This window comes from Entelurus aequoreus, linkage group LG20 (genome assembly GCF_033978785.1).
Source record: "Entelurus aequoreus isolate RoL-2023_Sb linkage group LG20, RoL_Eaeq_v1.1, whole genome shotgun sequence".
Taxonomy (NCBI): Eukaryota; Metazoa; Chordata; class Actinopteri; order Syngnathiformes; family Syngnathidae; genus Entelurus; species Entelurus aequoreus.
This window is the reverse complement of record NC_084750.1, coordinates 30,131,157-30,157,806: the sequence shown is the minus strand read 5'-3', so window position 1 is coordinate 30,157,806 and position 26,650 is coordinate 30,131,157. Positions and strand designations below refer to the sequence as shown.

Below are 26,650 nucleotides of genomic sequence, written 5' to 3'. Positions count from 1 at the left end.
GGCGTTCATACGTGGTAGGCCGCTGGACACTTCATTAGGGACACCTGAATGCGCGAGGTGATCATATTCGCCATGTCCCGCAGCTCCGCTGGCGCCGGTGATCGACACTCAGAAGACGCTGGCCTACGACCAGCTCTTCCTGTGCTGGCGCCTCCCTCAGGACTCGGCCCCGGCTTGGCACTTCTCCGTCGAGTTCCAAAGGCGCACGGGAGCGGTCGGGGCCACGTGGGGCGGTACTCGATCCCCCGACGCCTCCGCGGCGTGGCGGCGTCTGGACGAAGTGCGAGGTACCAGCGCCGTGGTGGACCAGCTGCAGATAAACAGTGTTTACGTGCTGAGGGTGAGGGGCTGCAACAAGGCCGGTTTTGGGGACTACAGCGAGGAGGTTTATCTCCACACGCCTCCTGCTCCTGGTAAGACTACAATCACACTCATATTAGCACCACATATAGGATACAAAGTAGAAATCGATCCCAAATTCCAGGAGGGTCTTCCCTGAACACTGGCTCCATTTTGAGAGCAAGCTGCAACAAACGTGTTGTCTATCCACAGTGCGAAACCGCATCGAAAACACTAATCCTCACCACCATGGTGAAAAATAGAGTACGGTATTTCCAATAACTTTATCACTGGAGGACTAGAGGAAATGGCTAAGCATGCAACACAAGCAAACTAATTACCAAAGCATGTTGGGGCCATTTTGATATTTTTCACTTTCAAAACCAATACAGTATTTAATTATTTTTCAACCCTTAGGGCTCCCCTCAAGTTTGGTCCCAATCATAAAAATGTTGAAAAAAAAAAAGTATGGTAATATATGACTTATTTTTAACGCTCAAATCCGTAGATTAACTTCAGATCTATCTGTTGCTATAACGTTTTAAAAAAAAAAGTTTTTTGCCCTTCTTGTTAAAGAAAATCCTGTTTTTTATGGCAAAAACACAAAATTGGCAACATTTCACCTTAAAAAAATGTTCAAAGTGGAATATTTGATGTGAAGTAAACGTAGCTTTAAATAGGTCAGATTTATCTGTTGATATAACGTGTTTTTTAAAAATGTTTTATGCCCTTCTTGTTAAAGAAAATCCTGTTTTTATGGCAAAAACACAAAATAAGCAACATTTCCCCTTAAAAAAATGTTCAAAGTGGAATATTTGATGTGAGGTAAATGTAGCTTTAAATAGGTCAGTAATTCATAACAATGTTGATTTTAGTTCATTATTATCTTTTGAGCAATGGCAGTTTAAAACAAATCACAGTACAATTCTCAGGGATCCAAAATAAGTCCACAGTTTTTTTTTATATTTAATGCTTAAATCTCTAGATCAACTTCAGATCTATCCGTCACTTGTACATTTTTTTCTAAAATAATTTTTTTATGTTTTTGTTTGTTTCTAAAATGCCCTTTTTGTCAAAGTAAACTTGTTTGGCAAACACACAATATGCAATATTTTACCAAAAAATATTTCAAAGTGGAATATTTGATGTGAAGTAATTGGAGCGTTGAGTAGGTCAATAATTCATGACATTTATTTTGATTCATTATTATTTTATAGCAAAAAACAGCTTGCATGGCAGCTTTGTGTTATTAGTCAGCTTTGCAACTTTTTCTTGTTACATTTCACCTGTTTGCTATTTTATTCCACTTTTTTATGTTTTAAAATGTATTTATTTTTTAGTATTTTTAGATATTTTTTGGTATAACCAATACCTGGTACAACCAATGGTAAAGTCATTTCATTTTCCTTCTTTTTATTAGAAAATAATTTTTGCTTCCTCAGGGAGTTCGTTCTGGATACTAGAAGGATTTGAGGGCAAAAACCAAATGACTTAAATGGCAGCCGATAGTAGTTTTTGTTTTTGTTTAGTTATTGTGCACTAGCCACTTTATTTTGTTAAAACAACTTATCACATCATCTGATTTCCAACATTACGAGCAAATTCAAAACTTAATCAGATAAGCTTTATAAAAATGTGTTATTGTGTTGAGTTTATTGCCATAATACATTTTTAGCTCCATAATTTAGGTTATTACTGGTTTTCTTAAAAAAAGACCAGATATTTGAACACAAATGTAATTTTATGGTCAGAATGTCATCCAGGAAAAATTTTTGTTGTTGTTTTACTTGAATGCATGTCATTTATTTGCTTAAAACTTGGTAACAGTTTTATCTACAGTCCCATTAGGGTATATATTGAAGTAAAATTTGTCAGGCGCGTTTAAAGTAAAGGAGCATGTACAGTCATTGCATGATTAATCTGCTTTAATGCGATAATTTTTTCAAGATTAATCACACGTCAATAAGGCTGCAGCTAACGATTATTTTTCTATCGATTAATCTATAGATTATTTTTTTCGATTAATCGGTTAATCTATAGATTATTTTTTCGATTCATCTATAGATTATTTTTCCTTTTACCGATTATTTTTTATTTTATTTTATTTAAAATGAAGATGAAAAAATAAAAGTAGGCCAGTTTTTTCAAAAGGCATGGCTTTTATTTACAAAAAAAAAAAGTATGGCCACTCAGTCAACATTGACAACAACATGACAAAATATTCTGTAACAATGTAAACATTTAAAACTTTTAACATTTAACAAAATTAAAAGTAGCTTATTTGCTTTTTAATGTGCAAATATAAAAGTAAACATCCAGTGCAAATCTTAATATTCTGCAATAGTATAAGCATTTCAAAAGTAAAAGTATTGCTTATTTTGCTTTAAAATGTGCAAAAATAAAGATAAACATCCAATACAAAAAAGTGCAAAACGAAATATTCTGTAACAACAGTGTAAACATTTCAACAAAAGTGAAAGTATTGCTTATTTGCTAAAATGTGCAAAAATAAACATAAACATCCAATACAAAAAAGTGCCAATCTAAATATTCTGGAGCACTGTAAACATTAAGTATTGCTTTTAAAATGTGCAAAATAAACATCCAGTCCAACACAGTACACAATAACCAATTCTACTCATTCCAGTGAGTGACTAACAGTTGTAATGAAGAAAGGTTAGCATGTCTACTTGCTTTGCTTCTTTTCTTGTTTACAATATTCCCAGCAGCTGAAAATAGGCGCTCAGAAGGGGTCGATGTGGCTGGAACTGAGAGGTAATTAGCCTTCACCTCAAACCAGGACTGCGAGCGAGCTGAGCTGCAGTTTAAGTTTCCAGTAGGTCAACAGGCTCATAGTGATGTTACTAGTAGTTGACTGGGAGGTGTTTATTATCATTTGGGGAGAGTCCGCTGCCTGATGCTCACCTGCTAAACACCTATCTGCTCGACGCTGAAGCCCTGACTACATGCGCTATGAATACGTACTGCTGATTGGCTGATAATGCTTCGTGTGTACCAATCAGATGGTTGTGTGGGTGGGACAATGCTGCGTGTGTACCAATCAGATGGTTGTATGGGTGGGACAATGCTGCGTGCTGAGACAGAGGCAGAGGAGCAAAGCAACTTGTTAAGACTTTAGCAGCTAAAGTTAGCTTTAGCTTAGAAACTCGTTCGGTACACCCCCGTACCGAACCGAAAGCCCCGTACCGAAACGGTTCAATACAAAACACATACCGTTACACCCCTAGCAGATACAAATGACACATTCATGTTTTTGTGTAATGATGACAACGTATGCTAACGCGGACGATTGACTAGTTGATGGTTGATGGTTTTCTTTTCAAATGTTCGTTCATAGCCGTTGTGCTGCTATGATAGGCCATTTCCGCTCGACACAGTGTGCATACAACAACATTATTAGGCTGTGTATTGAAATACTCCCACACTTTTGACGACTTTTGGCGTGCGTTTTTCCCCTCGCTCACACAGTCTGCTTTGCGCTCCGCCATGACGGTAGTGTGACGTAATTATGCGACGCGTCGACGCACAAAAACGGCGTCGACGTATTTACATAACCGATGACGTCGACTACGTCGACGCGTCGTTTCAGCCTTACACGTCAACTTATTTTTGACAGCCCTTGTGTGTGTGTATATATATATATATATATATATATATATATATATATATATATATATATATATATATACTGTATATATATATGTATTACATGTATAGAATAATGTATTACATGTATAGAATAATATATATATATAAACACAAATATACATATATATGTACTTAAAGGGCTGTCAAAAATAACAAGTTAACTCATGATTATTATGATATGCATGTACTCCTTTTATTTGTTTTTAAATGTCTAAACAATCTCGCGCCAACATATCTCTCCGACCTCCTTCAGCCTTACTGCCCCACCCGATCCCTAAGATTAATCAATCAATCAATCAATGTTTATTTATATAGCCCTAAATCACAAGTGTCTCAAAGGGCTGCACAAGCCACAACGACATCCTCGGTACAGAGCCCACATACGGGCAAGGAAAAACTCACCCCAGTGGGACGTCGATGTGAATGACTATGAGAAACCTTGGAGAGGACCGCATATGTGGGTAACCCCCACCCTCTAGGGGAGACCGAAAGCAATGGATGTCAAGTGGGTCTGACATAATATTGTGAAAGCCGATCAGCTGCTACTGACGGTCCCAGACACAAGGCTGAAGCTTAGAGGTGACAGAGCTTTCGCTGCTGCTGCTCCCAAGCTCTGGAACGACCTACCTCTGAGTGTTAGACAAGCCTCCTCTCTTCCTGTTTTTAAATCTCTCTTAAAAACATACTTTTATTCCATGGCTTTTAACACTGAATGATATCCATCCTGCAATGGCGCCCCATAATACACCTGCTGTGAACCTGTTTTTATGTTTTTATATTTTATTTATTTATTTTTTATTGTGTTCTGTTTGTGTTGTGTTGTGTTGTGTTTGCTCGGTTCTCGTATTATCTTTTAACCTGCCCGTTGTACAGCGCTTTGGCTACCCCTGTGGTAAATTTTAAATGTGCTTTATAAATAACGTTGATTTGATTTGATTTGATTATACATGTATATATATACATATATATATATGTATATATATATATATATACATATATATATATATATATATATATATATATATATATATATATATTATGTGTATATTATGTGTATGTATGTGAGTAACAGCCATTAATGGCAGCCTTGTTATTGGGACCGACCAACTATCTTTATTCGATATAATTACTAATTGTGAAAAATATTGACAATGAAAATAAACAAATACATATGTTCCGTCAAACCAGTAATAGCAACATAAGCTAGCCGTTGGTGTTCTTCATTATTAATTCATATTCATGTATGTCATGTCACTGTTACCTTATCTTCACACTTCGCACTGTCGTTGTTGTTGCACGAAATGCGAGTATGAGAAACTTAATTCGGTCCTCGGTATGCCACACGTGGAGAAAGACAACGATAATAAACCTTTGATATATATTTTTTCTTTTCCTTTTTACATATAAATATATACGCCGTTTTAATCCCAGCAGCATTAAATGCTAAATGTCATCATTGTGAGTAGAATTACTGTCGTCATATTATTATTAGTCGTGCCATTGTTGGTGTTAGCAAATTAGTTTATTATTAGTTGTTTATTTCCAAAGTTAAATACATTATAATTAAAACTCACTTGTACTTTTCCTACCTTCCCTGCTACTTGCAACCTCTGTGTTATTTCCTCCACCGTGTTGTTCCTCCTGACCCAGCATCACAATCTAACCCTCCGTCCTGCCATCCTTTCCTCTTTTCTGTCTTCCTCTTGTCCTTCTTCCTCTGCCAGTCTTGTCTTTCTCGCTGGACCCTGGCTGGGGTTTGCACTCCGACAGGCTGGCGCTGGGTAAAGGTCAAACGTACGCCCGCAGCGTGCCGGGCCTCTCCCTGCTGAAGGTGGCCGACCGCACGCTCACGGCTTGTCACTTGACCTCTGACCTCCTGGTAGCCGACCTAGCTGTCTCTCAGGGCAGACACTACTGGGCGTGCTCGGTGGAGCCTGGATCCTACCTGGTCAAGGTGACGCAACGGAGCGCTGCATGTGACAAAGTGCAAAAACACGAGACAAAGATCCTGTATTTGACAGGAGCGCTCTACTGTTTTAAGTACTTATTGCAGAAACATGAATCAAGGATCCAAAGATAGGACGGAAGCGCTCTCCTCTTTTTACTTACTTCCTGCAAAGCACAAGTCAAAGATCCTTTATATTACAGGAGCACTGCTGTTTTTAGGGTTGTACTACAAAATAGGAGTCAACGATTCTCTATTTGACAGGAGCAATCTCCTGTTTTTAAATACTTACTGCAAAAACAGAAGTCAAAGAGCCTCAATATAACAAGAGCATTCAACTGTTTTTGAGTAATTGCTGAAAAAACAAGAATCAGAGATCCTTTATATGACAGGAGGTCTGCTATTTTTAGGATTGTATTTAAAAAACAGGAGCGCTCAGCTGTTTTTTTTAAAGGCGAGTCAAAGATCCTCCATGTCACAAGAGTGCTGTGCTGTTTTTAGGAACTTGCTACAAAAACGCTAGTCAAAGTGTCCATATCTCCTCTTTTTACTTACTTCCTGCAAAGCACAAGTCAAAGATCCTTTATATTACAGGAGCACTGCTGTTTTTAGGGTTGTACTACAAAATAGGAGTCAACAATTCTCTATTTGACAGGAGCAATCTTCTGTTTTTAAGTACTTAATGCAAAAACAGAAGTCAAAGAGCCTTAATATAACAAGAGCATTCTACTGTTTTTTGAGTAATTACTGCAAAAACAAGAATCAAAGATCCTTTAAATGACAGGAGGTCTGCTGTTTTCAGGATTGCATTTCAAAAACAGGAGCGCTCGGCTGTTTTTTTAAAGGCGAGTCAAAGATCCTCCATGTCACAAGAGTGCCGTGCTGTTTTTAGGAACTTGCTACAAAAGCGCTAGTCAAAGATCCTTTATATGACAGGAGCACTGCTGTTTTTAGGGTTGTACTACAAAATAGGAGTCTACGATTCTCTATTTGACAGGAGAAATCTCCTGTTTTTAAGTACTTACTGCAAAAAAAGAAGTCAAAGACCCTTAATATAACAAGAGCATTCTACTGTTTTTTGAGTAATTACTGCAAAAACAAGAATCAAAGATCCTTTATATAACAGGAGGTCTGCTGTTTTCAGGATTGCATTTCAAAAACAGGAGCGCTCGGCTGTTTTTTTAAAGGCGAGTCAAAGATCCTCCATGTCACAAGAGTGCTGTGCTGTTTTTAGGAACTTGTTACAAAAGCGCTAGTCAAAGATCCTCCATATGACGGAAGCGCTCTCCTCTTTTTACTTACTTCCTGCAAAGCACAAGTCAAAGATCCTTTATATAACAGGAGGTCTGCTGTTTTTAGGATTGCATTTCAAAAACAGGACCGAGTCAAAGATCCTCCATGTCACAAGAGCGCTGTGCTGTTTTTAGGAACTTGCTACACAAACGCTAGTCAAAGATCCTTATATGACAGGAGCACTGCTGTTTTTAGGGTTGTACTACAAAATAGGAGTCAACAATTCTCTATTTGACAGGAGCAATCTTCTATTTTTAAGTACGTACTGCAAAAACAGAAGTCAAAGAGCCTTAATATAACAAGAGCATTCTACTGTTTTTTGAGTAATTACTGCAAAAACAGGAATCAAAGATCCTTTATATAACAGGAGGTCTGCTGTTTTCAGGATTGCATTTCAAAAACAGGAGCGCTCGGCTGTTTTTTTTAAAGGCGAGTCAAAGATCCTCCATGTCACAAGAGTGCTGTGCTGTTTTTAGGAACTTGCTACAAAAATGCTAGTCAAAGATCCTTTATATGACAGGAGCACTGCTGTTTTAAGGGTTGTACTACAAAATAAGAGTCTACGGTTCTCTATTTGACAGGAGCAATCTCCTGTTTTTAAGTACTTACTGCTAAAACAGAAGTCAAAGATCCTTAATATAACAAGAGCACTCTACTGTTTTTTGAGTATTTACTGAAAAAACAAGAATCGAAGATCCTTTATATGACAGGAGGTCTGCGGTTTTTAGGATTGTACAGTTTTTTTAAAGGCTAGTCAAAGATCCTCCATGTCACAAGAGTGCTGTGCTGTTTTTAGGAACTTTCTACAAAACGCTAGCCAAAGATCCTCCATATAAATAAATAAATGGGTTATACTTGTATAGCGCTTTTCTACCTTCAAGGTACTCAAAGCGCTTTGACAGTATTTCCACATTCACCCATTCACACACACATTCACACACTGATGGAGGGAGCTGCCATGCAAGGCGCTAACCAGCAGCCATCAGGAGCAAGGGTGAAGTGTCTTGCCCAAGGACACAACGGACATGACTAGGAAGGTAGAAAGTGGGGATTGAACCCCAGTAACCAGCAACACTCCGATTGCTGACCCGGCCACTCTACCAACTTCGCCACGCCGCCCCTCAATATGACAGGAGCGTGCTACTGTTTTTAAGTACTTACAGTAAAAAACAAGTCAAACATCCTTTAAATGACAGGAGCGCTGTACTATCTTTAGGTACATACTGCAAAAGTGTGAATCGAAGATCCTTTATATACCAGAGCACTCCAGTGTTTTTTGAAGTACACACTGCAAAAATAGAAGTCAAAGATCCTTCATATGACAGAAACGCTTTACTGTTTTTAAGTACTTACTGCAAAACACAAGTCAAATATCCTTTATAAAAAGGAGCTCTGTCTTTTTTGAGGTTTGTTACAAATACAGAAGCACTCCACTGTTTTTTAAGGCTCCACTGCCAAAACACTAGTCAAAGATCCTCTACATGACAGGGGAGCTCTACTATTTTTTAAGTACTTACTGCAAAACATGAGTCAAATATCCTTTTCATGACAAGAAGGCTCTACTGTTTTATGTACTTTGTGCAAAACAAAAGTCAAAAATCCTTTGTATAACAGGAGCTCTGTTTTTAGGGTTGTACTACAAAAACACAAGTCAAAGATCCTTTATATCACTGGAGCGCTCTACTATTTTTTGAGTACTTAGTGCAAAACATGAGTCAAAAATATATAAAAGAGCTTTGCCTTTTTTGAGGGTTGTTGCAAAAACAGTAGCACTCTAATTGTTTTTTAAGGCTCTACTGCCAACACACTAGTCAAAGATCCTCTATATGACAGGAGCGCTCTACTATTTTTTTAAGTACTTACTGCAAAACATGAGTCAAATATCCTTTATATCACAGGAGCGCTCTACTATTTTTCGAGTACTCACTGCAAAACATGAATCAAACATCCTCTATATGACAGGAGCCTTTGACTATTTTTTAAGTACCCGTATTTTCCGCACTATAAGGCGCACCGGTATATAAGGCACCTTCAATGAATGGCATATTTTAAAACTATTTTCATATATAAGGCGCACCGCATTATAAGGCGCACCACATTATAAGGTGCATAGAATAGACGCTACAGTACCTTCAATGAATGGCATATTTTAAAACTTTTTTCATATATAAGGCGCACCGCATTATAAGGCGCATAGAATAGACGCTACAGTAGAGGCTGGGGTTACATTATGCATCCATTAGATGGAGTTGCGCTAAAGGGAATGTCAACAAAACAGTCAGATAGGTCAGTCAAACTTTAGATTACAAACCAGCGTTCTGACCACTACGTCCACTCCCAAAATGAATAAACAGCTGTTTTATTATTTTCCCCGAGGTAATAGTCAGTGACGTGGTATTTCGTTTATCTTTTATCAACAGCAAGGTATAACATGTAGTGCAACATTTATATTACATAGTGGAGGGGAACTTTTCCCTGATTCAATAAACACGTAAAAAACAGTCTGATACTGTTACGGTAAATCAAACGTTAGTGCAATCACAATATAGTAACACTCGAAATAGTGCAGAGCAATAACAATATATCAATAACTCAACGTTGCTCAAACGTTAATGTCACACAACACAACACACAAAATAAACATGTAAAGCTCACTTTATGAAGTTATTCCTCATCCACGAATCCCTCGAATTCTTCTTCTTCAGCCTCCGAATTAAACAGTTGGGCGAATACGGCATCCAACATGCCCGGCTCCGTCTCGTCGGAGTTGTCATTAATCGAGTCAGTGTCGCTGCTGCTCTATTCCCGATCGTCTTAAGTTTAAACTCTGCGTCGTAAGCGTGTCTCTTAATAGGAGCCATTTTGGGGTCTTTACATAAACAAACAAATGGAAATGAAACGGCACGCCTCGCGCAGTTATATATCCCAGCATGCACCGCGCGCTTCTTCTTCTACGGGGGGCTGCTGCTTACCGCAGAACAAGAACTTCTTCTTTTACGGGGGAAAATGAAGACGGGGGGAAATGAAGTCGGGGGGAAATTAAGTCGGCGGCTGCTTACCGTAGTTGCGATTGATTGATTGATTGAAACTTTTACCTGTTGGAGGCTCAATATTGGTCCATATATAAGGCGCACCGGATTATAAGGCGCACTGTCAGCTTTTGACAAAATTGGAGGTTTTTAGGTGCGCCTTATAGTGCGGAAAATACGGTAAGTACTTTTTGCAAAACATGAGTCAAAGATCCTTTATATGACAAGAATGCTCTACTGTTTTAAGTACTTTGTGCAAAACACAAGTCAAAGATCATTTAAATAACAGGAGCTCTGCCTTTTTTGAGGGTGGTTAGAAAAACAGAAGCACTACTGTTTTTAAGGCTCTTCTGCCAAAACACTAGTCAAAGATCCTCCATATGACAGGAGCCTTTGACTATTTTTTTAAGTACTTTTCGCAAAACATGAGTCAAATATCCTTTATATAACAGGATCTTTGCTTTTTTTTTATAAGGGTTGCTACAAAAACAGAAGCGCCCTGCTCTTGTTTTAAGGTTCTACTGCCAAAACACTAGTCAAAGATCCTCCATATGACAGGAGCCTTTGACTACAAAAACTACAGCGCCCTGCTCTTGTTTTAAGGCTCTACTGTCAAAACACTAGTCAAAGATCTTCTAAACGACAGGAGCGCTCTATTATTTTTTAAGTACTTACATCAAAACACAAGTCAAAGATCCCTTATATAAAAGGAGCTCTGCCTTTTTTGAGGCTTGTTGCAAAACCAGAAGTGCTCTACTGTTTTTTAAAAGCTCTACTGCCAAAACACTAGTCAAAGATCCTCTATATGGCAGGAGCCTTTGAATATTTTTTTATAGTACTTTTTGCAAAACATGAGTCAAAGATCCTTATATGACAAGAATTCTCTACTGTTTCAAGTACTTTGTGCAAAACACAAGTCAAAGATCCTTTATATAACAGGAGCTCTGCCTTTTTTGAGGATTGTTACGAATACAGAAGCACTCTACTGTTTTATAAGGCTTTACTGCCAAAACACTAGTCAAAGATCCTCTATACGACGGAGCACTCTACTATTTTTTAAGTACTTACTGCAAAACACAAGTCAAAGATCCCTTGTATAACAGGAGCTCTGCCTTTTTTGAGGGTGGTTAGAAAAACAGAAGCACTACTGTTTTTAAGGCTCTACTGCCAAAACAGTAGTCAAAGATCCTCTAAATGACAGGAGCCTTTGACTATTCTTTTTAAAGTACCAAAACATGAGTCAAAGATCCCTTATATAACAAGAGCTCTGCCTTTTTTGAGGGTTGTTAGAAAAACAGAAGCACTACTGTTTTTAAGGCTTCACTGCCAAAACACTAGTCAAAGATCCTCCATATGACAGGAGCCTTTGACTATTTTGTAAAGTACTTTTTGCAAAACATGAGTCAAAGATCCTTTATATAACAGGATCTCTGCTTTTTTTTTTTTAAGGGTTTCTACAAAAACAGAAGCGCCCTGCTCTTGTTTTAAGGCTCTACTGCCAAAACACTTGTCAAAGATCCTCTTTCTGACAGGAGCGTTGTACTATTTTTTTAAGTGCTTACTGCAAAACATGAGTCAAAGATCCTTTATATCACAGGAGCGCTCTATTTTTTGAGTACTTATGCAAAACATGAGTCAAACATCCTCCAGTCTATATGACAGGAGCCTTTGACTATTTTTTAAGTAAGTACGTTTTGCAAAACATGAGTCAAAGATCCTTATATGACAAGAATGCTCTACTGTTTCAAGTACTTTGTGCAAAACACAAGTCAAAGATCCTTTATATAACAGGAGCTCTGCCTTTTTTGAGGGTTGTTGCAAAAACAGAAGCACTCTACTGTTTTTTAAGGCTCTACTGCCAAAACACTAGTCAAAGATCCTCTAGATGACAGGACCCTTTGACTATTTTTTTAAGGACTTTTTGCAAAACATGAGTCAAAGATCCTTATATGACAAGAATGCTCTACTGTTTCAAGTACTTTGTGCAAAACACAAGTCAAAGATCCTTTATATAACAGGAGCACTGCCTTTTTTGAGGATTTTTATGAATACAGAAGCACTCTACTGTTTTTTAAGGCTTTACTGCCAAAACACTAGTCAAAGATCCTCTATACGACAGGAGCGCTCTATTTTTTAAGTACTTACTGCAAAACACAAGTCAAAGATCCCTTATATAACAGGAGCTCTGCCTTTTTTGAGGGTTGTTAGAAAAACAGAAGCACTACTGTTTTTAAGGCTCTACTGCCAAAACACTAGTCAAAGATCCTCTATATGACAGGAACCTTTGACTATTTTTTTTAAAGTACTTTTTGCAAAACATGAGTCAAAGATACTTTATATAACAGGAGCTCTGCCTTTTTTGAGGGTTGTTAGAAAAACAGAAGCGTTACTGTTTTTAAGGCTCTACTTTGACTATTTTTTAAGTAAGTACTTTTTGCAAAACATGAGTCAAAGATCCTTTTATATAACAGGATCTCTGATTTTTTACAAGGGTTGCTACAAGAACAGAAGCGCCCTTCTCTTGTTTTAAGGCTCTACTGCCAAAACACTAGTCAAAGATCCTCTTTTTGACAGGAGCGTTGTACTATTTTTTTAAGTGCTTACTGCAAAACATGAGTCAAAGATCCTTTATATCACAGGAGCGCTCTACTATTTTTTGAGTACTTATGCAAAACATGAGTCAAACATCCTCCAGTCTATATGACAGGAGCCTTTGACTATTTTTTAAGTAAGTACGTTTTGCAAAACATGAGTCAAAGATCCTTATATGACAAGAATGCTCAACTGTTTCAAGTACTTTGTGCAAAACACAAGTCAAAGATCCTTTATATAACAGGAGCACTGCCTTTTTTGAGGATTTTTATGAATACAGAAGCACTCTACTGTTTTTTAAGGCTTTACTGCCAAAACACTAGTCAAAGATCCTCTATACGACAGGAGCGCTCTATTTTTGAAGTACTTACTGCAAAACACAAGTCAAAGATCCCTTATATAACAGGAGCTCTGCCTTTTTTGAGGGTTGTTAGAAAAACAGAAGCACTATTGTTTTTAAGGCTCTACTGCCAAAACACTAGTCAAAGATCCTCTATATGACAGGAACCTTTGACTATTTTTTTTAAAGTACTTTTTGCAAAACATGAGTCAAAGATACTTTATATAGCAGGAGCTCTGCCTTTTTTGAGGGTTGTTAGAAAAACAGAAGCGTTACTGTTTTTAAGGCTCTACTTTGACTATTTTTTAAGTAAGTACTTTTTGCAAAACATGAGTCAAAGATCCTTTTATATAACAGGATCTCTGATTTTTTACAAGGGTTGCTACAAGAACAGAAGCGCCCTTCTGTGATAACCATCACCAATTATTATTATTAAATTCTTACTATTATTTATTTATTTATTTATTTATTTTTATTGTGATTACTTATGGAGTTTATTGTGAATAAATTGTGAACAGGAAGTGAACAAAAAGTTTTGCAACTGTTATCTAAAGAAAAGGGGTAGGATTAAATAAGCTCTGCTTCTTCCTACTCCTTTTCGAACATGTTGAAAAGAGAAACTGGAAATTGTGATGTATCATATTGTATGCTTGCATGTTCGAAATAAACTCAAACTCAACTCAACTCAACTCTTGTTTTAAGGCTCTACTGCCAAAACACTAGTCAAAGATCCTCTATATGCCAGGAGCCTTTGACTACAAAAACTACAGCGCCCTGCTTTTGTTTTAAGGCTCTACTGCCAAAACACTAGTCAAAGATCCTCTATATGCCAGGAGCCTTTGACTACAAAAACTACAGCGCCCTGCTTTTGTTTTAAGGCTCTACTGCCAAAATACTAGTCAAAGATCCTCTATATGACAGGAGGCTTAACACTGTTCCTCTCTCAGGTGGGAGTAGGACAGGAGGTGAGGCTTCAAGAGTGGTTCCATCAGCCCCAGGACGTGACGAGTCCACGGTACGATCTAGTTTTAGACATCCGATGCTTGACAGGAGAGGACTCCAGAGTCAGCTGGGATAGGCTCCGGCTTAAACCTTGTCCCGCCTCTCCTCTTCAGGTACGACCCAGACAGCGGCCATGACAGCGGCGCAGAGGACGGCCAGGACCCGCCTCCCTTCTGCTTCCTCACCGTCGGCATGGGCAAGCTCCTCCTCCCCCGAGGACACGCCCCCCACAGCCTGAGGGACGGCAAGAGCGTGGGCAGCTCGCACAAGGCCACGCCCCCTTACACGGCGCCCCTGCCGCCCAGACTGGGCGTGTGTCTGGACTGCGACGAGGGCCGCGTGGCCTTCTACGACGCCCACTCCCTGCGCGTGCTGTGGGAGGGGCTTGTGGACTGCTCGGCTCCCGTGTGTCCCGCCTTCTGCTTCATCGGCGGCGGCGCCCTCCAACTGCAGGACCTGGTGGCCAGTCGCAGCGTTGAGGAGGAGGCGGAGCCGCCGAGATTGAACGCCAAATCACGAGCTACCAAGCTAAGTAAATGAAGTCGAATGTAGTAAGAACACACAAAAGTATTTGGACACTTTTATGGCAATTAATCATTTCAACTTTGTGGAAATTCATTTACCACAACAAATTAACGGCGATTAACGAGGGTTTGCCGCCGGGGCGCCCAAACTTTTTCCACTGAGGGCCACAAACTAAAGGATACGGTGGCCGTTTTGGTAGTTTTCCCCTCTAAAACAAGTACAAAATATATATTTTATTTCTAAAGAACTAGAAATTTCTTGACGAGCCAAAGCCAAACTGACATGCTAACAGTTAGCACGCTGACCAGGTAGCGTCAATAACGAAAAATATGAACAAAATGAGCTAAAAAAAAGCCGGCATGCTAACATGCTAGCAATAACACGCTTATGGTTAGCATTAGTGAAATACCAAAAATATATCACACCTGCTAAATTAGCTAGACCTGTCACGCGGATGTTAGCATGCTAAAATGCTAACTGTTACATGCGCCAAGTACCAAAATATATTATTCTGGAAAATGTTAACCCGCTAACGTTAGCATGCATCAAGTACCGAAATATGACTGAGGTTTATACCTATAAAATGAGTTTTAAAAAAGCTAGCATGCTAACAGGTATCAGGTAAAAAAAAATGTTTGACACTAAAGGTGAATACCTACAAAATTAGCTTAAAAAAAGCTAGCATACTAACGTAAGCATACTAACAGGTATCAAGTAACAAAATGTTTGACGGCAAAAAAAGCTAGCATGCTAATATTTTTTTATATTTTGTAGGTATTCTCGCTAAAGGTGAATACCTACAAAATTATCTTAAATCAAGCTAGCATACTAACGTAAGCATGCTAACAGGTATCGAGTAACAAAATGTTTGACGCCAAAAAAAAAGCTAGCATGCTAATATTTTTTAATATTTTGTAGGTATTCTCGCTAAAGGTGAATGCCTACAAAATTAGATTTAAAAAAAGCTAGCATACTAACGTAAGCAGGCTAACAGGTATCGAGTAACAAAATGTTTGACGGCCAAAAAAGCTAGCATGCTAATATTTTTTTATATTTTGTAGGTATTCACGCTAAAGGTGAATACCTACAAAATTAGCTTAAAAAAGCTAGCATACTAACATAAGCATGCTAGCAGGTATCGAGTAACAAAATATTTGACGGCAAAAAAAGCTAGCATGCTAATATTTTGTTATATTTTGTAGGTATTCTCGCTAAAGGTGAATACCTACAAAATTTGCTTAAAAAAAGCTAGCATACTAACGTGAGCATGCTAACAGGTATCGAGTAACAAAATGTTTGACGGCAAAAAAAGCTAGCATGCTAATATTTTTTAAATATTTTGTAGGTATTCACGCTAAAGGAGAATACCTACAAAATTAGATAAAAAAAAAACTAGTATACTAACGTAAGCAGGCTAACAGGTATCGAGTAACAAAATGTTTGACGGCAAAAAAAGCTAGCATGCTAATATTTTGTTATATTTTGTAGGTATTCTTGCTAAAGGTGAATACCTACAAAATTAGCTTAAAAAAAGCTAGCATACTAACGTAAACATGTTAACAGGTATCGAGTAACAACATTTTTGACCGCAAAAAAAGCTAGCATGCTAATATTTTTTTATATTTTATAGGTATTCTCGCTAAAGTTGAATACCTACAAAATTAGCTTAAAAAAAGCTAGCATACTAACGTAAGCATGCTAACAGGTATCGAGTAACAAAATGTTTGACGGCAAAAAAAGCTAGCATGCTAATATTTTGTTATATTTTGTAAGTATTCTCGCTAAAGGTGAATACCTACAAAATTATCTTAAATCAAGCTAGCATACTAGCGTAAGCATGCTAACAGGTATCGAGTAACAAAATGTTTGACGCCAAAAAAAAAGCTAGCATGCTAATATTTTTTTATATTTTGTAGGTATTCTCGCTAAAGGTGAATGCCTACAAAATTAGATTTAAAAAAAGCTAGCATACTAACGTAAGCAGGCTAACAGGTATCGAGTAACAAAATGTTTGACGGCAAAAAAAGCTAGCATGCTAATATTTTTTTATATTTTGTAGGTATTCACGCTAAAGGTGAATACCTACAAAATTAGCTTTAAAAAATCTAGCATACTAACATAAGCATGCTAGCAGGTATCGAGTAACAAAATATTTGACGGCAAAAAAAGCTAGCATGCTAATATTTTGTTATATTTTGTAGGTATTCTCGCTAAAGGTGAATACCTACAAAATTAGCTTAAAAAAAGCTAGCATACTAACGTGAGCATGCTAACAGGTATCGAGTAACAAAATGTTTGACGGCAAAAAAAGCTAGCATGCTAATATTTTTTAAATATTTTGTAGGTATTCACGCTAAAGGAGAATACCTACAAAATTAGATTAAAAAAAAACTAGTATACTAACGTAAGCAGGCTAACAGGTATCGAGTAACAAAATGTTTGACGGCAAAAAAAGCTAGCATGCTAATATTTTGTTATATTTTGTAGGTATTCTTGCTAAAGGTGAATACCTACAAAATTAGCTTAAAAAAAGCTAGCATACTAACGTAAACATGTTAACAGGTATCGAGTAACAAAATTTTTGACCGCAAAAAAAGCTAGCATGCTAATATTTTTTAATATTTTATAGGTATTCTCGCTAAAGTTGAATACCTACAAAATTAGCTTAAAAAAAGCTAGCATACTAACGTAAGCATGCTAACAGGTATCGAGTAACAAAATGTTTGACGGCAAAAAAAGCTAGCATGCTAATATTTTTTTATATTTTGTAGATATTCTCGCTAAAGGTGAATACCTACAAAATTAGCTTGAAAAAAAGCTAGCATGCTAACGTAAGCATGCTAACAGGTATCGAGTAACAAAATGTTTGACGGCAAACAAAGCTAGCATGCTAATATTTTTAAAGATTAAAGATTAAAAATTAAAGTACCAATGATTGTCACACACACACTAGATGTGGTGAAATTTGTCCTCTGCATTTGACCCATCCCCTTGGGGAGCAGTGGGCAGCAGCGGCGCCGCGCCCGGGAATCATTTTGGTGATTTAACCCCCAACTCCAACCCTTGATGCTGAGTGCCAAGCAGGGAGGAAACGGGTCCCATTTTTATAGTCTTTGGTATGACTCGGCTGGGATTTGAACTCCAACCTACCTTGTTATATTTTGTAGGTATTCTCGCTAAAGGTGAATACCTACAAAATTAGATTAAAAAAAAACTAGTATACTAACGTAAGCAGGCTAACAGGTATCGAGTAACAAAATGTTTGACGGCAAAAAAAGCTAGCATGCTAATATTTTTTTATATTTTGTAGGTATTCACGCTAAAGGTGAATACCTACAAAATTTGCTTAAAAAAAGCTAGCATACTAACGTAAACATGCTAACAGGTATCGAGTAACAAAATGTTTGACACCAAAAAAAAAAGCTAGCATGCTAATATCCGAATGCTAATTATTGTCAAGCTGCAAATGGCCCCCAGGCAGCACTTTGGACAGTTTACTGTATTACTCAATGATGCCAATTCAAAACTCCCTATGCCGCTTTGGCATTAATCGAACCAGTAAACAAAACACAACAAATGGACAAAAAAGTATTTAAAAAAATATTTTTAAGACATTATATCTTTGGGGGAGAGGATCGGCTACACTATAAACGTAAATAGTACAGTTGTTCTAAAAATACGACCACAAATCTGTCGTGATGACGGGGGGTCAAAGTGATGCTAAATGAGCAATTATTTCAATGGGCTTTTGAATGGACATCGTACCCGTGACGTCGTTTAGTCCATCAAAGTAGAACAAGCAAACAACGACCACGTTGATGATCAGCTTGAAGTGACAGCTTACCGTTATCATGGAGTCTGTGTACCATTAGTGGACTCCATCTAGTGGTACGCCAAAAAAAAAATCACTTGATTAAAGTACAGTGTTTTATTTTGCTATACTCAAACACAGTGTTACTGTTCAAAGTGTGTAGTGTTACAATGGCCAAAAATACTGTAGTAAAAAAAAACCTGACTTGTTTTTAATTAATACTTAGGTCTACCACTTTACTGTATTTTAATGGGTGTCATTATGGTGGTACTTTGAGAGCCAAGTTTTTTTCTGAGGTGGTACTTGGTGAAAAAAGTGGCATAGAGTATTTATGCCAGGGGCCGGCCTTGCCCTCACTCGCAGTGAAAGTGTCCCAATACGTTTGATGATGATGACATTTTTCAAGACTAAATATCAGATTTGATTTATCTCGCAAAAAAAACAAAAACATATGTACCATCAATGTACCAATTAAAGCCGGGGTGTTGTTGATTTAAATTGCAAACGGGACAGGGTGTTAATTGGAAGCAGCTAATAATTAAACTCATTGAATATACGGTAAAATCGAGCTTATTTGTAGATTTCTTCTTAAAATAATATAATTTTGTATTTTTGTAATCTAAAAAAAACAACTAAATTTCCCTTTATCAAGCCTGGGTGGTATGGCTGAAAACTGTATCACGATATAAGTGTTTTATATCGATCGATATCGATAAATGTTGATATTTTTATGACCTATGGAAAATAAGGACCAGGAGAAAAATATATTAAATGTAAACATTTTAATTTCAAATGTAACCTTCCTCTGATTATTATCCCCTCAGCTATCAAGGCAGAAAGGAAAGGAAATGTCAACACGAGCATGGAAAACACTCAAGTAATGTAAACAAAATTGTAAAATCCCATTAAACGCTTAACAATAACCTCTTAAAATTAAAATGAAGGTGCAAAAAAAAAGAATATGTAGGAAATGCTTATTAAAGCGTAAGTGGGTAACGTTAAAATTTTTACTGATTTTACCGATTTGGTACTTTAAAAACGGTGCTTGATCCGGTACTTTAAAATTAAAAATATGCATTTTTTTGTAAAAAAAAAACAAAACAAAAAAACTATTCAAATATAAATACTTAAATTATATAAATCAAACGATAACTAAGTAGCAGTTATAAAAAATATATATACAATTATTGCAGCAAAACAGAACAAACTCCAAAAAAAACCCCAATTTACTAGAGTTGAAATGTTTGAAACTCAAAATCACAGATGTTCATAAATGCAACCTTCGTAACCGCCATTGGTGTAAATGCTGTGTTGTTGTTGTGGAAACTGGCTAGCCTAGCGCTGGGTGCTACTGCTGGCGCTTTAATATCGGCAATACGTTTAAAAATATTACATTAAATATAAATAACAAAATCAGACTCTGTGTGCTTCGACCTACAAGACGTGACTTGTACAATACCACAGTCGAGCACTTGCTGCGAGTAGATATGCGTACCGAATCCGGTAGTTTCTTCGCAACGACCGACTGACCGAATTCCGTCAGTCCTGCCGGGCATCAACTCATGTAAAATCCAACGGTGCCATATTACGGTACCTGGGTTGCGTGTGACATCACGTCATTCTCGGTTCGGCGCTTGGCAATCACTCCAGCAGCACTGAGAGCGAACTCAGCCAAACTACCTATAGGTAATGTTGCAATTTTCAACTAAAAAAAACCGCTACAACATTAGTTAAGTAAGGCTCCGCTTGCTGAAAATGCGCTAGCTTGATGCTAATATACATTAGCTTTGCTATTGACATGCTACTGATTAGCATGGTGATTTCAACACCTCCAAATTTGTCAATAAAAACTACAAGTAAGATGCACGTTGCAATCCAATAGCTGGTGTGTAATAAGTACAATACTTACAGCATTACCACTTTTTAGGGTGCAACAAAAGACCAAAAAACACCATAAACTATACACTACTGCCATCTAACATCTTGGACTTGCAACTGTAATTGCAACTTAATGTCATAACTGCAAATGAGATACAAAAATGTAATAATAAATCAAGGTTTAATAGCTGGACAGCAGTTATCATAATCAGCTCATTTTAAAATTTTGCAATAACAATTTGATGTTATTATCAAAAACAATACCAAAACATGCTAATTAACATTGGATTTGCCATACACCAGTTACTATTAGCATTAGCGATTTTACATGGCGATTTCAACAACCTCTGCTTTTGGTAATGACAACTACAACTAGGATGCACGTTACAATCAAACAGCTGGTGTGTAATAAGTACAATACTTTGAGTGTTAACACTTTGTAGGGCCCAACACAACGCATCTAGCTTTATGGAAAAAGCTACTTCCTAGTTAGACAACATACCATAGATAGCCTTCGAATGTCTTGGAAGTGCAACTGCGTCGCAAATGAGACGTGATAATAAAACGAGATACAACAACAGGACAGCACAGTTATCACAATCAGCTTATTTAAATGTTACATAAAAATAAATAACATTTATTAACACACACAAAAGTACAGAAAATTAGTACCGTTCAGTACCGGTATCGATTACCAGGTACCAAGTATTGGTATTGTATTGGTTCAAAGTTGATCTCTAGTTGCAAATGGCTGAGTCTGCATTCATTTAAGAAATAAATAAAAAAACAAAATAATGCACTGATTTTTTTTTTTTTTTCCGGTTTTGTTACGAACATTTACAATTAATTTTCTACTATGGAACTGGCTGTTGGTGCCCATCCTTTATTTTAAAGCGCATGCAGAGTAAAAACAAAAAACAAAAACAAAACCTTCTTACAATGTTTCAAATGCAGCTGCTACCATTTTCAAAAGTTGATTCAAAACTACATCAGGGGGTTACCTACAGCCACAGGCGTTAATGCCAATATTTTGCACAGTAATTTTAGAGCCTGGTGGTTATTTGCATGTGAGACTAATTGAATTGAGGCGTTAATTGGAGCATTTCCGGTCACCTCGCTTTGGTAGCTTTGCGTCTGAAGTCAACTTTTTGCAGCAGATGGACGAACTTTGCATGCAGACAAGATTTGCTGAAAATGCTACAAAAAAAAAAAATCGCAATTCCTAATTCCTACTATAACAATACTATGACTGTTGCCATATAAAAGCTGTTTATCTTCTTTTATTCCATACGTAAACAGGAAGAGAAGTGATGCAATGTAAGAAAGGTGTTGCTCCGCCCCCTCGTTTTGTATGTTATGTATTGCATTTTGGATATTATGATCATTGAGCATGCACATACATGTGTTGATCACCTTGAATGTTTTGTATGATGGTATGAAAAGCTCCTTTAAATCATCCTGAGAGACATATCACTTCTTCCCTGCAAACCATAATAATAATTACATTACATAACCTCTCAGACAGTGTCAATCAAATATGAGCGTTAGTATTTTTTCCCCGATTGGGTTCTTTGTGCAGGGGTACTGACAAGAGATTGTCCACGTTGTAATAATTCGATGATTGTATTGAAGTATTTTCTAGTGAATGTGTGCCAAGTTGACGAATGTTTTTTTTTTTTTTTTAATTATTATTTACATGACAGCATCAGTGGAAGGACTGAAACTGTAGCAGATATTGTAACATATGTTGTTTAAAAAAAAAAATAAACAATTCATGCTATTCTGAGTCGCGTTGTAACGGTTTATGACAAATCTCAACAGCATTTTTTTCCCCAGCGTTACTTGATAGCTTTGTGCCCTAAAGCAAAGCTGAAATCAGTTTTGCTCAAAAGCAGCTGGCGCGTGTTATGAAGTTGTCGACTTGACGGTTAAGTATAGAAAGGAGGGATTATACATGGAGAACTAGAGATGTCCGATAATGTTTTTTTTGCCGATAACCGATATTCCGATATTGTCCAACTCTTAATTACCGTTTCCGATATCAACCGATACCGATATATACAGTTGTGGAATTAACACATTATTATGCCTAATTTTGTTGTGATGCCCTGCTGGATGCATTAAACAAAGTAACAAGGTTTTCCAAAATAAGAGAACAACTTCAACACAAGTTATGGAAAAAAGTGCCAACATGGCACTGCCATATTTATTATTGAAGTCACAAAGTGCTTTTTTTTTTAACATGCCTCAAAACAGCAGCTTGGAATTTGGGACATGCTCTCCCTGAGAGAGTATGAGGAGGTTGAGGTGGGCGGGGTTGACATCACAATCGGGCAAAATAGACTCACGTTTTACACCCTAATCAATAAAAGAGGCTGAACTTTATCTAAAGTCTGTCATTCTTAAATACAATGTTTTTTTTTCTTCTAGTATCGATAACATCAATTAGCGTATTTTCCGGACCATAAGGCGCACTGCCGACGAATGGTTTAGTTTCGATCTTTTTTCGTATATAAGGCGCACCGGATTATAGGGCGCATTAAAGGAGTCTTTTTTTTTTTTTTTTTCTAAATGTAAAACACTTCCTTGTGGTCTACATAACGTGTAATGGTGGTTCTTTGGTCAAAATGTTACATAGATGATGTTTTACAGATCATCTTTCAAATCCCAGCCGAGTCATACCAAAGACTATAAAAATGGGACCCATTACCTCCCTGCTTGGCACTCAGCATCAAGGGTTGGAGTTGGGGGTTAAATCACCAAAATGATTTCCGGGCGCGGCGCCGCTGCTGCCCACTGCTCCCCAAGGGGATGGGTCAAATGCAGAGGACAAATTTCACCACATCTAGTGTGTGTGTGACAATCATTGGTACTTTAATTTTTAATTAAAAAATCTTCAAGTTGCTTTCTGACAGTCGCTTCCGGATGCGCCGTTTTGTGGGCGGTCTTATTTACGTGGCTCACCTTCGGCAGCGTCTTCTCCCCGTCATCTTTGTTGTAGCGGTGTAGCGTGCAAGGACGGGAGTGGAAGAAGTATCAAAAGATGGAGTTAACTGTTTTAATGACATTCAGACTTTACTTCAATCAATAACAGAGCAGCATCTCCTCATCCGGAAACAACAACAAGGCCAGAAATGTGACCGGAACTCTCTAATAACTAAAGTTCCTTGGGTGAATAATGTAAACTCACTACACCGGTATGTTTTAGCGCTTTCATGGCGAGTTTACTGACAGATATAAGTAAGAACTTTGCACTACTTTATATTAGAAATGGCAACAGCGGAGGATGAATGTCCCATAATAAGAAGATAGAGAAAAAGAAGAAGCTTATCGACTACGGCGTCGCCATGGACTACAAAGGCGGAAGCGCACAATTTTTCCGGATTTATGCAGATCCTAAATACACATCAGCAGGTACCAGAAGGTAAGAAAAGTTTATTTTGCATAATATTGCGAAACAAAACACCAGATAATATGTCTTACCTTATACACACACCATAATAATACTCTTATGTTGAAGCACAGTACAATCCATCAAGCGGTGCGGCTTCATAGCTTACCAAAGTCGTACTAAAACATTTTGATAGATTTTTGAGCGCCGTGTGTAATGTTCTATATTTTCAATGGAACATTTGAAATGTTGGTGTTTACTTGAGTCATATTGCATTCTAAATGTATATCTTATGTTTGACTGCCATCTACTGGTTAAACTTATCATTACACCGTGTACCAAATAAAATAACTTCGAGTACGGTAAGCAAAACCAGAATGATTCCGTACATTAGGCGCACGGGGTTATAAGGCGCACTGTTGAGTTTTGAGAAGAAGAAAAAAATGATTCTAAGTGCTCCTTATAGTCCGGAAAATACGGTAATTCTCTTTTAAAACGATTTTGGAAAAATACCTATCTTCCGTAAGGCAAACTTGCCAAACACAGATCGATATACTTGAAATTTGGGAACATAAATCGATCTATCGATACATCAATCAATCAATACACCCCTACTAACTAAATATTAGCAGAGCAGCTATTTAGTATTTTTATTTTAACTCATTTTTTTCATGTATAATAGTATAATTGGGTATAATATAATAAATATTGATAATCCTATTTATAATTAAATAATGCACTTTGTGACTTCAATAATAAATATGGCAGTGCCATGTTGGCATTTTTTTCCATAACTTGAGTTGATTTATTTTGGAAAACCTTGTTACATTGTTTAATGTATCCAGCGGGGCATCACAACAAAATTAGGCATAGTAATGTGTTATTCCACGGTATCGGTTGATATCGGAATCGGTAATTAAGAGTTGGACAATATCAGAATATCGGATATCAGCAAAAGAGCCATTATCGGACATCTCTAGTATTAACACATTTTAGGGCGCAAAAAAAACAAAAAAACACCATGAACAATACATTACTAACATCTAACATTGTAAACTTGCAACTGTAATTGTAACTTAATGTCCTACTTGCAAATTAGACATGTGATAATAAAACAAGGTATAATAACTGGACAGCAGTTATCATAATCAGCTTATTAATAAATGGTTGCAATAACAAATAAATACAAATTGTTATTAAAAAAAATAGATATTGACGCACACAAAAGTATTAAATTCCCAGACCAATAGTTGGTACTGTATCCGTTCAAATGTGATTGGTACCCATCCTTAGTTGCAAGTGGCTGAGTTTGCATTCGTTTAGGAAATACATTTAAGAAAAATAAAGCACTGATAGCTTCTTTTTTCGGTCTTGTTACGAACATTTACAATTTACACTATATTGCCTAAAGTACTTGGCCACCCATCCAAATGATGAGAATCAGGTGTCCTAATCACTTGGCCCGGTGTATAAAATGAAGTACTTAGGCATGGAGACTGTTTCTACAAACATTTGTGAAAGAATGGGCCGCTCTCAGTGATTTCCAGCGTGGAACTGTCATAGGATGCCACCTGTGCAACAAATCCAGTCGTGAAATTTCCTCGCTCCTAAATATTCCAAAGTCAACTTTATTATAAGAAAAGTGAAGAGTTTGGGAACAACAGCAAGTCAGCCACCAAGTGGTAGGCCAGGTAAACTGACAGAGAGGGGTCAGCGGATGCTGAAGCGCATAGTGCAAAGACTTTCAGTTGCTACAGAGCTCCAAACTTCATGTGACCTTCCAATTAGCCCACGTACAGTACACAGAGAGCTTCATGGAATAGGTTTCCATGGTCGAGCAGCTGCATCTAAGTCATACATCACCATGTCGGATGCAGTGGTGTAAAGCACGTCGCCACTGGACTAGAGCAGTGGAGACGCCTTCTCTGGAGTGACGAATCACGCTTTTCCATCTGGCAATCTGATGGACCAGTCTGGGTTTGGAGGTTGCCAGGAGAACGCTACATTTCGGAATGCATTGTGCCGAGTGTGAAATTTGGTGGAGGAGGAATTATGATGTGGGGTTGTTTTTCAGGAGTTGGCTTGGCCCCTTAGTTTCTATGAAATTAACTTTGAATGGTCCAGGATATCAAAACATTTTGGACAATTCCATGGGATGGCACTTCAAGTTCATATGTGAGTGAAGGTAGGTGGGCAAATACTTTTGGCGATAGAGTGTATTTTCTATGATGGAACCGGGTTTTGGTGCTCATCCTTTATTTAACAGCTCATGCAGCGTAAAAAAAAAGCTTCTCACAATGTTTTGAATGAAGCTGCTACCATTTAAAAAAAGTTGGTTCAAAACTACATCAGGGGGTTACCCACAGCCACAGGTGTTCATTCCAATGTATTTCACAGTCATAATAGAGCCTGGTGGTTATTTGCATGTGAGACTCATTAAATTGAGGCATTAATTGGAGCATTTACGGTCACCTGGCTTTGGTAGCTTTGCGTCTGAAGTCAACTTTTTGCATGCAGACAAGACTTGCTGAAAATGCTACGAAAAAAAAGCCAGGAAGAGTTAGGACTGCAAGGTGTTCTGGGTATTTGTTCTGTTGTGTTTATGTTGTCTCACGGTGCGGATGTTCTCCCGAAATGTGTTTGTCATTCTTGTTTGGTGTGGGTTCACAGTGTGGCGCATATTAAGAGTGTTAAAGTTGTATATACAGACACCGTCAGTGTAACCTGTATGGCTGTGGACCAAGTATGCCTTGCTGTCACTTACGTGTGCAAGCAGATGCTGCGTACAACATGTGGCTGGGCTAGCACGCTGGCTGTACATGTTGTAAAGGGTGAT

General features: G+C 37.6%; 2 protein-coding genes across 3 annotated transcripts in view; one reads left to right on the top strand and one right to left on the bottom strand.

Annotated features, from left to right (window-relative positions):
• Positions 1–15,776, top strand: part of trim46a (tripartite motif containing 46a) — a 30,608-nt gene extending 14,832 nt beyond the window's left edge. The window contains exons 8-12 of one of the 2 annotated variants that reach the window (XM_062029947.1): positions 1–14; positions 84–413; positions 5,733–5,962; positions 14,155–14,222; positions 14,323–15,776. The exon at positions 1–14 is cut by the window's left edge and continues 108 nt beyond it. In XM_062029947.1, coding sequence (XP_061885931.1) covers positions 1–14; positions 84–413; positions 5,733–5,962; positions 14,155–14,222; positions 14,323–14,749 — 1,069 coding nt within the window. In that variant the 3' untranslated portion in view covers positions 14,750–15,776. The remainder of the gene's footprint in view (positions 15–83; positions 414–5,732; positions 5,963–14,154; positions 14,223–14,322) is intronic. The other variant, XM_062029946.1, reaches the window with a different exon arrangement.
• Positions 1–26,650, bottom strand: part of slc50a1 (solute carrier family 50 member 1) — a 90,993-nt gene that overhangs the window by 1,963 nt on the left and 62,380 nt on the right. The window lies entirely within an intron of this gene.